General features: G+C 43.3%; 1 protein-coding gene across 13 annotated transcripts in view; it reads right to left on the minus strand.

Annotated features, from left to right (window-relative positions):
- Positions 1–16,508, minus strand: part of EFCAB6 (EF-hand calcium binding domain 6) — a 291,734-nt gene that overhangs the window by 15,205 nt on the left and 260,021 nt on the right. For all 13 annotated transcript variants that reach the window (XM_055374821.2, XM_019018760.4, XM_055374819.1 and 10 more), the window contains one exon: positions 11,304–11,531. In XM_055374821.2, the coding sequence (XP_055230796.1) occupies positions 11,304–11,531 (228 nt within the window). The remainder of the gene's footprint in view (positions 1–11,303; positions 11,532–16,508) is intronic.

Consider the following 16,508-nt stretch of genomic DNA (forward strand, 5'->3'; position numbering starts at 1 on the left):
ACCACTTTGTTTTACCCTATCCTTCATCCTGCGCAGCCCTCACCTCCCTCCTGAACAAAGCTTGGACCCCACACAACTACTTCTTCACTCCACTCCTCCCTCCCCAGCCTCCCCCTGAGCTTACTGGGGAAGCTCCTGCTGTAACTGCCAGACACGCCCACAACCCTTCCCCAGTAAATGTCCCTTGCTGCTCTCTGTGGCAACCCCTCTGCACCATTTCCTCTTCTTAAATATCCACTATGGTCCCCTCACTCTCAGCTGATAATCTTACCCCATATTTCATAGAGAAAATATACATTACATCAAATTGACTGCACCTATGCTCCTGCCCCACAGCTACAGGAGGAAGTCTCGGCTCCTATCCAGGCCACTCCTCCTCGTGTCTCTGGATGTGGTCTGCCTTCTTGAACTACAGAGGCTGGGCAGCTAAAAGCTACTGTGCCCATTTTTCTCTGTAGCAGACACAACAGACACAACTGCCTGCAAGGTGGAAAGAAGGAATGAGCCCAGGTGGTGATCAGCTCTTCTGGTCTGTTTGGTGGCAGAGGGGTTTGGTCCCATCCCCTTAGCACCACAGTGCTGAGCTCTGCTGGGAGGCAGTGGCAGTGGGTTTCTTCTGGAAAAGCCTCCTGGTGGGGTTGGGTTTCTCTTGGCTGCCACGTTCTTGGACGTGGGGACATCCTTTCTGGTTCTCCAGCCCTTCCAGAGCTTCTGTAAGATCCTAATACCCTTCAAAAAAAAAAACCTCTTTCTACTAAAACTTGCCTGTGTGGATCCTGCAGTCTGCAACTAAGAACTCTGAACAATACGCAAAGCAACAAAAAAGTCTCCAGATAAATCAGATAAAAAAGATATTCAGGGCTGGGTGCAGTGGATCACACCTGTAATCCCAGCACTTTGGGAGGCCGAGGCAGGCAGATCACGAGGTCAGGAGATCGAGACCATCCTGGCCAACATGGTGAAACCCCGTCTCTACTAAAAATACAAAAAAAAAAAAAAAAAAAAGAAAAAAAAAATTAGCCGGGCGTGGTGGCGGGCGCCTGTAGTCCCAGCTACTCAGGAGGCTGAGGCAGGAGAATGGCGTGAACCCAGGAGGTGGAGCTTGCAGTGAGCCGAGATCGCACCACTGTGCTCCAGCCTGTGCAACAGAGTGAGACTCCATCTCAAAAGAAAAAAAAGCTATTCAGATCATGTCTGAATTCAGACATGAAAACAGACATGATTATGTCTTTTTCAATGGTGTCTTTTTCAGTGGCCAGGTTGCATGCTTTCTGGCCACAATACAATACAAATAGAACCTGATCATAAAAGATCCTATGTCTGGAAAATGAAACTATCACTTCTAAATAGTTTACGGTTTAAAGAGATCCTAGGCACTATGGCAGCCTAGACATTCTAATAAGCCTCCGTTCACAAAACACCCAGTTGATGGATACATATTTTTAAAAACATATATTTAAATTCATTGCAAAGTTCACAAGGAAGTACAGCGAATCATTAAGGGCCAAGGAAAGCTGCTAACCCCAAAGACGGGTGAACAAAAACCTGAAAGCCAGCTTGCAAAAGCTAATCCTGGGAGGCCAAAGTTTTGAGGATTGATGGTGCTCAGGGGTTGGGAGACTGAGGCACAGGCCTGGAGATCCTGGCATAATGAGCCAGGTTACCTGATGGGCTGTATCTTCAGTGCAAGGCTGGGTGAGGAAAACCTGCATGGCTCTGAGCTCTGGGCTGGGCACAGACCTGGAGCTCATGGCCTGGAGTCTGTGAAACCATTTTGGTTTCTCCATCATGGGACCCCAAGGTGGAGGAACTGAAGCAGCTTCGGGCTGGCAGCATCTTTGGCACTTGGAAGAAGCAAACCCTAATCATCTGCGTAGACAATCATACTCAGTCCAGGCCCCTCAGGATTTCCCCCAGATTAAATTCAGCCAAATATAAGCTGTTTCATGAAATAAAAATCACTAAACACATGAAGAGGCAAGTCACCATAAACATGAGTTGGCAAAAACAAGCTAAGACAGATTTAGACTTCAGATATTTGATATTAGCTAGAGAATATAACAAGATTATATGTGAAATAGTTAAAGAAGTAGACATGTGTATTAAAATGAATGAAAGGCAATGTATAAAATAGCTAAAGGAGTAAACACTGGTATTAAAAATCAGCAAGGAGCAAGATAATATCAGAACTGAAAAGTCAGATTTTTTTTTCATTTAAACAAACATATACACTTCCTTGAAATTAAAAATATAATCATTGATAAATTTTAAAACATACAATGTATGGATTAAGCAACAGATGAGACACAGTTGAGGAGACAGATAATGAACCTGAAGATAGAGTACAACAGTCCTTGTCAAACCTAAGCACATCAGAGCCACCTGGAGGGCTTGCTAACACGTGGTTTGGTGGGTCCTACACACACAGTTTCAGATGCAGTAGACACGTTTGGCAGAACATAAAGGCGCGGCCTTAAAAGCAGTATCAGCGGGAGCCAGAAGATGGTGGAATGATATTTTTAAAAAATTGAGAGGAAATCACTGTCAATTTAAAATTCTCTACCCAGAAAAGTTACCTTGTGAAAATATGGTCAAATAAAGAGATTTTCAGGCCGGGCGTGGTGGCTCACGCCTGTAATCCCAGCACTTTGGGAGGCCAAGACGGGCAGATCACCTGAGGTCAGGAGTTTGAGACCAGCTTGGCCAACATGGTGAAACACCCGTCTCTACTAAAAATACAAAAAATTAGCCAGGCGTGGTGGTGAGCACCTGTAATCCCAGCTATTCGGGAGGCTGAGGCAAGAGAATCGCTTGAACCCAGGAGGTGGAGGTTGTGGTGAGAGGAGATCATGCCATTGAACTCCAGCCTGGGTGACAGAGTGAGACTCCGTCTCAAAAAAAAAAAAAGGATAATAAATAAAATAAAAGTCTCTACTCAGAAAAGTTACCTTTCAAAAATATGGTCAAAAAAAGATATGTTCAGATAAAAACTGGGCGAACTTAAGATCATAACTGAAGGAAATACTTCACGGAGAAAGAAAATGATCTCAGAAGAAAGGTCTAAGGTGTGAAGAGTAAAGAAGGGGACACCAAATAAATGACCACTGTATAAAACAGTCTAATGATTAATTTGTGGAGAAAAAACAAGATAGATCTAAAACAACAAATAATAATGAAATGAAATCTAGGGAAAATCGGAGTTAGGGCAACTCAATATTGTGTGCCCTGTAGCGCTCATGAGGAAGTATAGGAAATCAGTAGGGCCGGGAAAGCTGCTAACCTTACAGGCAGGTGAACAAAACCTTAAAAGCCAATTGGCAAAAGAGAACAATGAAAAGACTGATGAACTTTTGACTTTGTTTTGTTACATACGATAAAATTTCAAGGGCAATTATCACCTATTGGTTAAAATAACAAAAATAGATATGTAATTTCCAAACCAATAGTGGGGAAAAAAGGAATTTAAAAAATCTCAATCTGGCCAGGTGCAGTGGCTCACGCCTGTAATCCCAACACTTTGGGAGTCCGAGGCAGGTGAATCACTTGAGCTCAAGAGTTTGAGACCATGGCAAAACTCAGTCTCTACAAAAAACCAACCAACCAACCAACAAACAAATCATAAAAATAAGCTGAGGGTGGTAGCATGCATCTGTAGTCCCAGCTACTTGGGAGGCTGAGGTGGGAGGATAGTTTGAGCCAGAGAAGTTGAGGTTGTAGTGAGCCGTGATCATGCCACTGCACTCAAGCCTGGGGAAAAAAAGAAAAAAAAAAAAACATAATCCAAAATAAGATAATAAGAGTTTAAAAAACAATATAAAAGGCTGGGTGTGGTGGCTCACGCCTGTAATCCCAGCACTTTGGGAGGCCGAGGCGGGTGGATCACGAGGTCAGGAGACTGAGACCATCCTGGCTAACATGGTGAAACCCCGTCTCTAGTAAAAATACAAAAAACAAAATTAGCTGGATGTGGTGGCAGGCGCCTATAGTCCCAGCTACTTGGGAGGCTGAGGCGGGAGAGTGGCGTGAACCCAGGAGGCGGAACTTTCAGTGAGCCAAGATGGCGCCACTGCACTCCACCCTGGGTGATAAAGTGAGACTCCGTCTCAAAAATAAATAAATAAATAAAACGATATAAAAGAGATGAGCATTAAATGAAAGCACATTTGATGACAGAAATAAATTCATACATATCAGTAATCACAGTAAATGTAAACGGGTCAAACATCCATATAAATAAATGAGATTATTAGATTGTATTTTTAAAAAATCCAGCTGGGCAAGGTGGCTCATGTCTGTAATCCCAGCCCTTTGGGATTAGGCCAAAGCAGGTGGATCACTTGAGGTCAGGAGTTCAAGACCACCCTGGCCAACATGGTGAAACCCCATGTCTAAGAAAAACACAAAAATTAGCCAGGCATGGTGGTGCTTGTCTGTAATCCCAGCTACTCCGGAGGCTGAGGCAGAAGAATCGCTTGAACCGGGAGGTGGAGGTTGCAGTGAGCAGAGATCGTTGCCATTTGTAATACACGCATACAAAACATAAGTTACAGAAGGGCCAAATAGTTTTTTAAAAGTTGGAAAGAGATATACCAAGCAAATATTAAATTTACAAAAACTGGGGTAGTTATGCTAATATCACATAAAATAGACTTTAGGCCACAAACTATTTTCCAGGCATAAAGAGGGCTATTAGATAATGATTGAAGGGTCAATTCAAGGCCAGGTGCGGTAGCTCACGCCTGTAATCCCAGCACTTTGGGAGGCTGAGGAGGGCAGATCACTTGAGGTCAGGAGTTTGAGGCCAGCCTGGCCAACACGGTGAAACCGTGCCACTACTAAAATACAAAAATTAGCTGGGCGTGGTGGCATGTGCCTGTAATCCCAGCTACTTGGGAGGCCGAGGCAGGAGAATTGCTTGAACCCAGGAGATAGAGGTTGCAGTGAGCCGAGATCAAGCCACTGCACCCCAGTCTGGGTGACAGAGCGAGAATCCATCTCAAAAAAAAAGGTCAACTCAGTAGGAGGCTATAAGAGCTCTGAATATGCATACGTTTAATTTAAAAAAGAACTAACCTTGAACACACATACATATATTATAATAAAAATGGACAGAATAATAAGAAATGGATACATCTACTATTACAGTGAGTGATTTCAACATACCTCTTAGTGATGGATGGGCCAAAGAGACAAAAAGGACGAGTTTTTGAAGGGCATAAATAACAAGCTTTTCCTCAGCATATGTGGAACCCTTCACTCAGCCACTGGAGGCTGTGCATACTATCCATCCACAAATGGAACATTTATTAAAAAAAGACCACACATCAGAACTCAAAATATTTCTAAGAACTGATGTCATTCAGATTATATTTTCTGATTAAAATGGAGTTAATTGGTAAATTAATAACTTTAAACATCCATGTATTTGGAAACAAAAGAGAGCACTTTTAAATGTTTTATGGATCACAGAAGGAATCAAAATGGAAATAAAAACTATGAAGAACTGAATTATAATTTTAAAACTACATATCAAAACTTGGATGCAGCTAAAGTGGTAATTAGAAGGAAATATATACTTTTAAATGCTCATTAAGAAAAGAAGAACAGCTGAAATCAGAAAGCTTTGTCTAACTTAAACTAAAGCGGAAGGAATAATAAAGATAAGAGCAGAAATTAATAGAAAATTAATATCAACTAAACGAAAAGTTGATAATTTGAAGAGACTAACAAAATAGGCAAATTCTGGCAAGATTAAGCCAGGAGAAAAATAATATTAGAAAGAAAAAATAAGGTATAAGTATAGATTCAGCAGAGATTAAAAAGATAACAGTACACTATTAATAATTTTATGCTAATAAATTTGAAAACTTGGAGAAAAATGGACAGATTCCTGTAGAAAAGATAAGTCACCCAAACTGACAAAATGAAGATAGCCTGAATGGCTTTATAATCCTGAAAGAAAATTAGCAGTTAAAAAAAATCTTCCTATAAAGCAAATGCTGGGCCTTGGTGGCTTTACAAGCGTTTCTACTCAATGTTCAATAAATGGACAGCTCCAATCTTACCCAAATTATTCTGGAAAAACAGAAAAAGGGGATTAACTAAAAATGCCATCTCCAAAGCTAGTGTAATATTGATACCAAAGCCAGACAAGACAGTATGAGAAAAGAAAATTCATGAATGCAAATTATACAATAAAAACTTGCTAACTGAATCCTGTACTGCAAAATCACTTTTAATACCTCATGAGCAAGTTTGGCATATACCAGGAATTCAAGTTTAGTTTAACATCAGAAAGTCCGTTAATGTAATCCGCTATATTGAGAAATTGAACCCAAAAAACTACTTGTGTATCTCAATAGATACAGGAAGAGCATTGGATAAAATTCAACATCTATTCATGGTAAACAGCTCTTAGCCAAATAGGAATAAAAGGGAACTTTTATGCTAGATAAAGAATATCTATTGTGGTCAGGAAATGCTTTGCTCTGCATGGAGTCAGGAAGGAGGAGTAGGCATTGAAAGACACGGGCAGGGGCCGGCAGAAGCAGCAGGAAGCTGAGGTGGGGGAGGCTGAAGTTCAGCCTGGGTGGAGCGTAGGGCACCTGGAGGAGCCTGGGGGGTACTGTGCATCCCCACTTCACCGAGGGAGACACAAGGTCAGAGAGGCTGGGCACCTCCTCCAGGGTCACACAGCTGGATGAGAGCAGAAGCACGACTGAAACCTAAGTCCACCTGCCTGAAGGGTTTTGTTTCCTGTGAGCATCATTCTCACTTCCTAGGGGTGTCTGTTTTAGAAATATCATGTCTAAAATGTTCAGAAGGCCAGGCGCGGTGGCTCATGCCTGTCATCCCAACACTTTGGGAGGCCGAGGCGGGTGGATCACCTGAGATCAGGAGTTCAAGACCAGCCTAACCAATATGGTGAAACCCTGTCTCTACTAAAAATACAAACACCAGTTGGGCGTGGTAGCGGGCACCTGTAGTCCCAGTTACTCGAGAGGCTGAGACAGGAGAACTGCTTGAACCCGATAGGCAGAGGTTGCAGTGAGTCGAGTTTGCACCACTGCACTCCGACCTGCATGACACAGTGAGACTCTGTCTCGAAAAAAAAAAAAAAAAAAAAAAGTTCAGAAACATTTAGCAGTTCCTTTCCCTAATACATCTGCATATTAAAAGTCATCAAGCAATCACTGTGGGCTGATCTAAATTGCTTTGCAAAAAGAGGCCCTTGCTGTGGGTCTATTGTCTTAAGCAATACCCAAGCAGACCCAGTTCCGACTGCCTTTTATCACACGCTTTCTGCAGAGCCACGAAGACCCATCCATTTCCAACTCATGCACTCTGCAAGTTGCTCTCCTTTCCCGAAAGGTTAATTGCACCAAAGGGTTTCAAAAGATGTGTCACTTCCCTCACTTACAGAGCTCGATAAGTCAAGAAAGCTGGCCCCTCACGTTCGTGACTGTTGGATTTTTTTAAAGTAGGAGATAAGTTTCTATAATGTAGATAAACCAAGTCATGAAATATGGAGTTAAGTGTAATTTAATATGGTTGAACTGTCCTGGCATCTTCTGCGAGCTCTTTCAAAAAATGGCATGAGGGTCTAGACATGTTAGGAGTACAAATGACCCCCATGTCACACTTTACCAGGAACCTCGCCTTCGACCAAGAAGGTCCCCAGCAAAGTAACTCATGCAAGGAGGAAATGCATGGAGCTCTGGGCTTTTGCTGTTGATCAGCCCATCCAGGGGCATTTGCCCCAAGTATAGCACAATCTCTGCTAATCATCCCCCGATGTATTACACTGGTGCAAAAGTAATTACGGTCTTTACTTTCAATGGCAAAGACCGCAATTACTTTAGCACCAACCTAATATTCGTGCCAGAGTTTGAGGTTCTTGATGAGGACTGTATTGGAGACATGTCAGCTTATTTTTGTTTTTTAAATTTTTTTCCTTCAACAACTTTTATTTTAGTTTCAAGGGTACATGTGCAGGTTTGTTCCATAGGTAAATGTGTGGCATGGTGTTTGCTGCACAGATCATCCCATCACCTAGGTATGAAGCCCAGCATCCATTAGCTATTCTTCCTGATGGTCTCCCTCCTCCCCGACCTCAACAGGCGCCAGTGTGTGTTGTTCCCCCATGTGTTCATGTGTTCTCATCATTCAGCTCCCACTTACAAGTGAGAACATGCAGTGTTTGGTTTTCTGTTCCTATGTTAGTTTGCTGAGGATAATGGCTTCTAACTCCATCCATGTCCCTTGTTCCTTTTTTTTTTTTTGAGACAGAGTCTTGCTCTTTTGCCCAGGCTGGAATGCAGTGGTGTGATCTCGGCTCACTGCAACCTCTGCCTCCCAGGTTTACGTGATTCTCCTGCTTCAGCCTCCTGAGCAGCTGGGACTACAGATGCGTGCCACCGTGTCCAGCTAATTTTTTTGCATTTTTAGTAGTAGAGACGGGTTTCACCATATTGGCCAGGCTGGTCTTGAAACCCTGACCTTGTGATCTACCCACCTCAGCCTCCCAAAATGCTAGGATTACAGGCGTGAACCGCTGTGCCTGGCCTCTCATTCCTTTTTATGGCTGCATAGTATTCCACGGTGTAGATGTACCACATTTTCTTTATCCAGCCTATCACTGATGGGCATTTAGGTTTTTTCCTTGTCTTTGCTATTGTGAAAAGTGCTGCAATGTACATACGTGTGTGTATCTTTATAATAGAATGATTTATATTCCTTGGGGCATATACCCAGTAATGGGATGGCTTGGTCATATGGCATTACTGCCTCTAGGTCTTTGAGAAATCACCACAGTGTCATCCACAATGGCTAAACTAACTGACACTCCCAACTTCTACCAACGGTGTAGAAGCATTCCTTTTTCTCTGTAACCTCACCAGCATCTGTTGTTTTTTGACTTTTAAATAGTAGCCATTCTGACTGGTGTGAGATGGTATCTCACTGTGGTTTTAATTTGCATTTCTCTAATGCTCAGTGATGTTGAGCTTTTTTTCATGTGTTTGTTGGCTGCATGTAAGAGACACGTCAGCTTATTTTTAGAAAGCCGCGTTTAAAAATAAGTGTTTAATTTGGTTGGGGAAGGGGCTTGATGTGCTGAGGATGGTGAAGTTTTCTTAGTGGACAATTAAAATTGAATTCTCTGTGATGAATGCCAGATATGTCAGCATGTCATTAATTTCTATCTATAATTAGAGTAAAATTTTACTCATTTAGGTGAAATAAAAAAATCTTTATTAGTAAAACCTTGATTACTTGGCCCCATAGAATAATAAGTGCAACTGTATTAATTTCAAAGGCTTATTTTCATTTATGCTAAGAGGAGTATTTGCAAATACAGAGCTTGCTCGGCTTTGACGTGCAATGGGGCAGGATCATTTGGAAACAGCATTTAATTTTGCTTAGCAAAAATGATCACACCAAAATGCTTGAGAAAGGTGATATTTTAGGAATGTTAAACCTGATAGTCACATTCTTAATGTCTTTACGGCATGCATTCTTGGGGCAGTGAGTTCAGAGCTGTGAGTACAGCCAGGAGTGATTGCGATGATCACGCTTCCCTATGAATACTTCCAAGGCCTTACCCTGCAACTCTGACAAAATGAGACAAGAGGTTGTAATGGCCCAATTTTGGAGGCGAAAGAGTGACATTTCCACGTAGTGTCTGCAGGGAACTCCCTGGGCTGAGACTGAGCAGAACCAGGAGGAAGGAGGGAGGCAGAGTTGCTTTGTTAAGTATTTGGGGATTTTATGTTTTAATCTGAATTATTCTCTGGGAATGGGACATTGATGCATTTGAGAACTAGAGAGGGCTTGTGGCTGTGCATTTTCTGAGTGAAGGGAAATCTACTTCTGTAACTGGATCAGTGGTGCTCTGTGTTACTTGGCTGATCAGCCACGGGGCTGCCGAGGACGGTGAAGGGCTGGGGAGTATGGACACTGTCCATTCAGCAGCACGTACTGAGCACCCACTCAGTGCCCTGCACTGCTTTGGCATTTAGGGCACAGCGAGGAACAAAGCAACCTGGGGCACTGCTCCCCTGGTGCTGGTGTTCAGTGTGACTATGGACGGGAGGCAGGCTGGGCAGGTGCTCTCTTCCCTCCCACAGCTGCCATGGCAAGGCAGACTCTGAGGACGCCACCCCACTGGGAGGTGCTCTTGGCCTTGGAAGGCCATGAAGGGCCATAGCGGCCCAGGGGAGCAGGTTGTCGGAGCCTTTGAGCCACAGAAGAGCTCAGTCCAGTCCTTAGGGGAGGAGGCTGGGAAGAACCTCCTTCTGGGGATTCTGTGATAGGGAGGAGGATCTTAGAGAGGCAGGGCCTGTGTCCAGCCTGTGCACAGTGGAGAGGCCCGCCAGGGGTGGCATGTACCCAGCATGCTTAGAGCAGCAGCCCGGAGCATCCCACACTGCCAGTGGCAGCACCAGGTAGTAGCAAGGAGAAGGCAGGTTGGGGTGGCGGGAGGAGCACCAGCCTCCTGCCAGGGTCTGTGACCCTCCAGGCGTGGGGACCGACTGCCCACCCTCTTTGGACCATGTGGAGTCCTAATTAGGGGAAAGGAATCAGGCTGGTGGGAACAGAGGAAAGCAAAATGAAAAAGCAGGTAAGCCGCTAAGTCTGCCTTTGTTCATGGTCCAGAACACGTAGTCCTCCTGCACAAATAACAACCTTCCTGCGCCCAGCTATCACCAGACCCCCGGCTCATAGAAAAACGCAAGGTAGCTCACTGCAACCTTAGTGTTTCCAGTACTGCACAAAGCCTTCTTCAGCACCCAGCACAAGCACCGTCCTATAAAATCTCCAGCAAACCTTTGTCTCTTTGCAGTCAGCTTTTCTCTTGCTGACTTGCCCCTTGCACTCTTGCAACATATTTTCATACTTTTTCTAATACATCTGCCTTTTTTACCTACAACTGTCTTGGTACATTCTTTTTACTGCCTGCGCAACACTGGCCCCAGATAGTTGCTGCCCATGACAGACCCAGACCACATTACCTCCGGGATGCTCCAGGGAAGGGAGAAGGAGTGTGGGAGCCGAAGTGGAGTTGAATTTGATTTTAAAGGCAACAGTGACAGTATTTGTACCCTGATGAAAATGGTGTAATTCATAGTTGTTACATAAACAGAAGATTCCTGTGAATCTTCAGGAAGATTGAAAAACAAAATAACAAAACTGCAAGCATTTTAAAAATAGAGAACAGTCTTAAACTCTGTACATTCTGGCCAGGGACCGGGCTGACGCTCAGCCGACGGTGTGCAGGGTGAGGACTCACTTGCGTTTCTTACCTGTTCGTCCGTCAGGATTTGGACGTGGCGATTACAAATGGCCCTAAACTCCTCTCTGGAGATGGTGTTCGTTTTCATGGTGTCGAAATTCTCAAACTCCTGGGTGATGGCATGGTAATGGGAAGTCACTACTTTGTGGAGGCGAGCCAGGATGTCTCTGTCAGCTGTGGCCTTGGGAGAGGTAGGCGGCGGGCCTTTGGGCATTTTCTCAGCCCACTCATCAGCTGTCTGGACAAAATAGAAAGGAAATTGATCCATGTGAGAAATAATCAACCACCTCTTGCTCTGGGCTCCTCACCCAGGGCAAGTTGCAGGGAGACCCAGCATGGTGGGGAGGAGAGGCCAGAAGACAGCTACAGCCTGGAGGTGGGTTCAGGCAGCCTCCAGCCCCAGGTCAGGCCCTGCTGAGCAGAAGCCTGGGTTTCCTGCCATGAAGGATCCAGCGAGTTCCCCATGGGGCAGAGCAGTGGCCCTGGAAGGCTGGGCGGCCAGCACGGAGCCCAGCCCTGGGGAGGGCACACCGTTTACTCTCATCTGTTCACGCCTTCAGGCTGTCTTTGGGTTCGATTAACAAACACAGTGCGAGCCTTCCCTGAGAGGCCAGGGAATGAACAGGGATTCGCACCCACATGCTTTCATTTCAGGATGCCAGTTTAGTTGATTACTCACAGTGGTCAACATTTGAAAGGGGGGTTTTGATGACTGCTGTGCCATTAGACTACAGCTAAATGTTCCTTGAAGCCTGAAACTTTGTGAGACCCACAGGGACTTAATTCTGGGGAATTAAGTGCAGTGGCATCTGCTAAGGGTGACCTCCCCACAGTGGGCACGGGTCCTAGGCCTGGGTTAGTGCTCTGCCCCACTCCTTGGGCACTGGAAGTCAGGGGGTTGGAGTGTGGTTCAGGTCCTCATGACACTGTCCGTGGTGCTAAGGAGTCTGGAGGAGGGATGTGCACCTAGCCAGGGCTCAGAGATTTCCTGGGAGGAGGAGGAATTGGCTGTGGAGAAAGAGAGACAGCAGAAGGATTCTTTTACTGATGTGCTGGCAAGAGGGCTTGTGGCCAGGTGAGCTAGGAGGGGCCCACGGAGGGTGGCATCCCACCTTCAGCATCTGCGGATGCTCACTGTGGCAGACACATATAACAGAGGGAAGAGCTAGCAAGGGAAGTTACTCAGTGAGCAGCAGTGGATGATGACAATTGCAAGGGGCCTTATCCTGGGGCCTGTCAGGAGGAGGCACTGGGGAGACTGGGCTCCACGTTGAAGTCAGGCTTGGGAAACTGGGGCCTAGGGGATGAAGCGAATGGGGCAGCAGAGTCTTGAGCCTCCTGCAAAGAGGCAGGGGTCAGGGGTGGGGGGAAATGGGCAGGGCCTGGGAAGCAGCTCTGACATGCATCTACTTGCTGCAATCAGAGGAAGGCTCCCAAAGCCAGGCCTGTGGCTGCTGCATCAACAGGGCAGCCCGTGGAGTATGCTGACCTGGAAGGGGTGGGGCTAGAAGATACGCGTGGGAGTCGGGAACAAGTGAGATTCCCAAGGTGACCACACAAGAAAGCTGTTCCTGTACGTGGGTATATTCTGAGATATACTGGGTTTCCCCACATCAAAACCCACCATGGCTGTGAGCTTTGATACCAGCTCCTACCATGCCCCTCAGTGCCATGCAAAGGGTTTCACTGGAGTATCACTTCTAACCCCTCAACTCCTATTAAAACTTGGTCATGTTTTATTTTAAGCAGCTCGACAGCAATGTATATATTAGATGTCACTGTGTTTTATGACAGAGAAGTCTGCATAATGTATAAAGTCTTTCTTACTTTCTGAAACTGTACCAAATACAGGATGCTGCTGGGAATGTCCTCAGAAATCTGAAGCTACACACATACACTCAAGCCAAAGCCCACCACATCCTCCACCATGCAAAGGCTAACGGAGCTTCTATGCATCTTCATTTGGAGCCATTTGCGAAGTAAATGAATATCTTTTTTATTTTAGAAAATAAAAGTGATATTGCTGATGCATTTTGAGTATCTTTAGGATTCAAACAGTTGCAAATGCACTTCTCAGACCCAAATACGCGAGCATTTCCCTAAGGGATGTTGGCATCAACAGAGTACAGGAGCCTCTCCTGGACATAGAGCCATACCTCTCAGTCCATCCTTACGGTTTCAGACCTTCAGGGCCTGAGGAGGACAGGGCCTCACGTAAACATTACTGGAAAGAACACAGATGGATGGAGCCCAGCATGGGAAGATGGGAGTCCTGGGTCTGAGTCTAGACTCTGCCCCTACCCGGCTGTGTGCCCCTCCAGTAAGTTGCTTACCCACTTTTTGCCTTGGTTTCCTCATCTACCCAGGAGGAATAAGGGCTCCCCTGAGATGATGTATATGAATGTTCTCTGAAAGTATTAAAGCATGAAACTAACTGGAAATACTATGAGTCTAACAACAGATATGGAAGAATTCTAACAAAGTATTATGTGCAACCTTAGGTTAATATGCTCTAAACTTCAGACGAAATTGAACAGTTTTCTAGCAAAATTCAATTTAATTGAATGAGCAAATAAAGATTCAATTTAAATTGAATTAGAAAAGAAAGTATTTAAAGTATTAGAAAAGCCTGAATAGACAGGTAACCACAAAAGAAATGAAAAAGGCTGTTAAAAGATCTACCATCTATCATTAAAAAGGTGTTAAGCCAGATGTTTTTAAAGGCAAGCTGTATGGAACCCTTAAGGGATAGATAATTTTTACATTAGTCAAAATATTCCAGAACACAGAAAGAGTCATATTCCAATCATTGTATATTACACAAATACCAAAATATGATAAAGAAAACAGGTCAAAAGAAAAAATAAAAGTCAGTCTAGTTATGGCCATTAGTGCAAAAATTCTAAAATACAATATTAGAAATATTTAGCACCATATTTAAAAATAACACACCAAGATCAACTACGGTTTATTTCATGGATAAGAATGCAAGAATTGGCAAATCTTTCAATTCCTTACTTTAGTGAAGGCCACATGTCAACAGATAGCAGAGGCATTTGACAAAATTCAGCAGCTATTCCTGATAAAATGGTATAAAATAGAAATAGAATGGGATGGATGAACTATATAGAAATAAAACATTGTAAACATGAGTATTAATCAAAAATTATCTGTAAAGATTATATTAAATGGATGAACTACTAAAGTATTAAAATCAGGAACAAAATAATCATGCTTTCACTTCTTCTATTCACATTTTTAGAAGTTCCAGCTTTTGAAATAAGACAAGAAAATAAAATCAACATGTAAATGTTGAAAACTGGTATCATTATTTGTGGATATGACTGTACAGGTAGAAAATCTCAACGGCATTTAGGAAAGTGGCTGGATTCAAGCTAAAAATACAAAAAAGCAATGCCATTCTTTTATGGTCACTATAAGTAGTTCAGGATTGAGATGTGACAAAAATTCACAATCGCATTAATGACAAAGCAATTGAATGCCTCTGGATAAATGCCATATGAAAGGTACATATGACACAGGCATACCTCATTTTTTTTTTGCGCTTTGCTTTATTGTGCTTTGCAGATATTGTGTTTTTTATAAACTGAAGGATTGTGGCAACCCTGTGTCAAGCAAGTCTATCAGCGTCATTTTTCCAAAGTATGTGCTCATATCGTGTCTCCATGTCACAGAGAAATCGTTCATGAAAGAGACAGTCAATTGATGTGGCAAACTTCAATGTCTTATTTTAAGGAATTGGCAGTGCCACCCCAGCCTTCAGCAGCCATCGACATTGAGGTGGGGCCCTCTACTAGCAAAAAAATTACAAGAAGATTACTTGCTGAAGGCTCAGAAGATCACCACCATATTTTAGTAATAAAGTATTTTTATTAAGCTATGTAATTTTTTTAGACATAATGCTATCGCACACTTAATAGACTACAGTATAGTGTAAACATAACTTTTATATGCATCAGTAAATCAAAAAATTCATTGACTCATTTTATTGCGATATTTGCTTTGCTACGGTCTGGAATCAAACCTGCAAAGTCTCTGAGATATGCTTGTATGAAGAAATGCCATATACATGGGCAAAGACTCCATGACTAAAACACCAAAAGCAATTGCAACAAAAACCAAAATTGATGAATGGGATCTAATCAAAGTAAAGAGCTTCTGCATAGCAAAATAAACTATCATCAGAGTGAACAGGCAACCTACAGAATGGGAGAAAATTTTTGCAATCTACCCATCGGACAAAGGCCTAATATCCAGAACCTACAAGGAACTTAAACAAATTTACAAGAAAACAACAACCCCATCAAAAAGTGGGCAAAGGATATGAAGAGACACTTCTCAAAAGAAGACATTTATGTGGCCAATAAACATATGAAAAAAAGCTCATCATCACTGGTCATTAGAGAAACGCAAATCAAAACCACAATAAGATACCATCTTACGCCAGTTAGAATGGTGATTATTAAGAAGTCAGGAAACAACAGATGCTGGTGAGGCTGTGGAGAAATAGGAATGCTTTTACACTGATGGTGGGAGTATAAATTAGTTCAACCATTGTGGAAGACAGTGTGGTGATTCCTCAAAGATCTAGAACCAGAAATATCATTTGACCCAGCAATCCCATTACTGGGTATATACCCAAAGGATTATAAATGATTCTATTATAAAGACACATACACATGTATGTTTATTGTGGCACTATTTACAATAGCAAAGACTTGGAACCAACCCAAATGCCCATCAATGATAGACTGGATAAAGAAAATGTGGCACATACACACCATGGAATACTATGCAGCCATAAAAAATAATGAGTTCATGTCCTTTGCAGGGATATGGATAAAGCTGGAAGCTATAATTCTCAGCAGACTAACATAGGAACAGAAAAGGAGACACCACATGTTCTCACTCATAAGTGGGAGTTGAACAATGAGAACACATGAACACAGAGAGGGGAACATCACACACCGGGGCCTGTTGTTGGGTGGGGGGCAAGGGGAGGGAAAGCATTAGGACAAATACCTAATGCATGTGGGGCTTAAAACCTAGATGGCAGGTTGATAAGTGTAGGAAACCGCCATGGCACATGTATACCTATGTAACAAACCTGCACGTTCTGTACATGTATCCCAGAACTGAAAGTAAAATTTAAAAAATGCCTGTATAAACAATGTGTATAAATAATATACATATT

This window comes from Gorilla gorilla, chromosome 23 (assembly GCF_029281585.2).
Source record: "Gorilla gorilla gorilla isolate KB3781 chromosome 23, NHGRI_mGorGor1-v2.1_pri, whole genome shotgun sequence".
Taxonomy (NCBI): domain Eukaryota; kingdom Metazoa; phylum Chordata; class Mammalia; order Primates; family Hominidae; genus Gorilla; species Gorilla gorilla.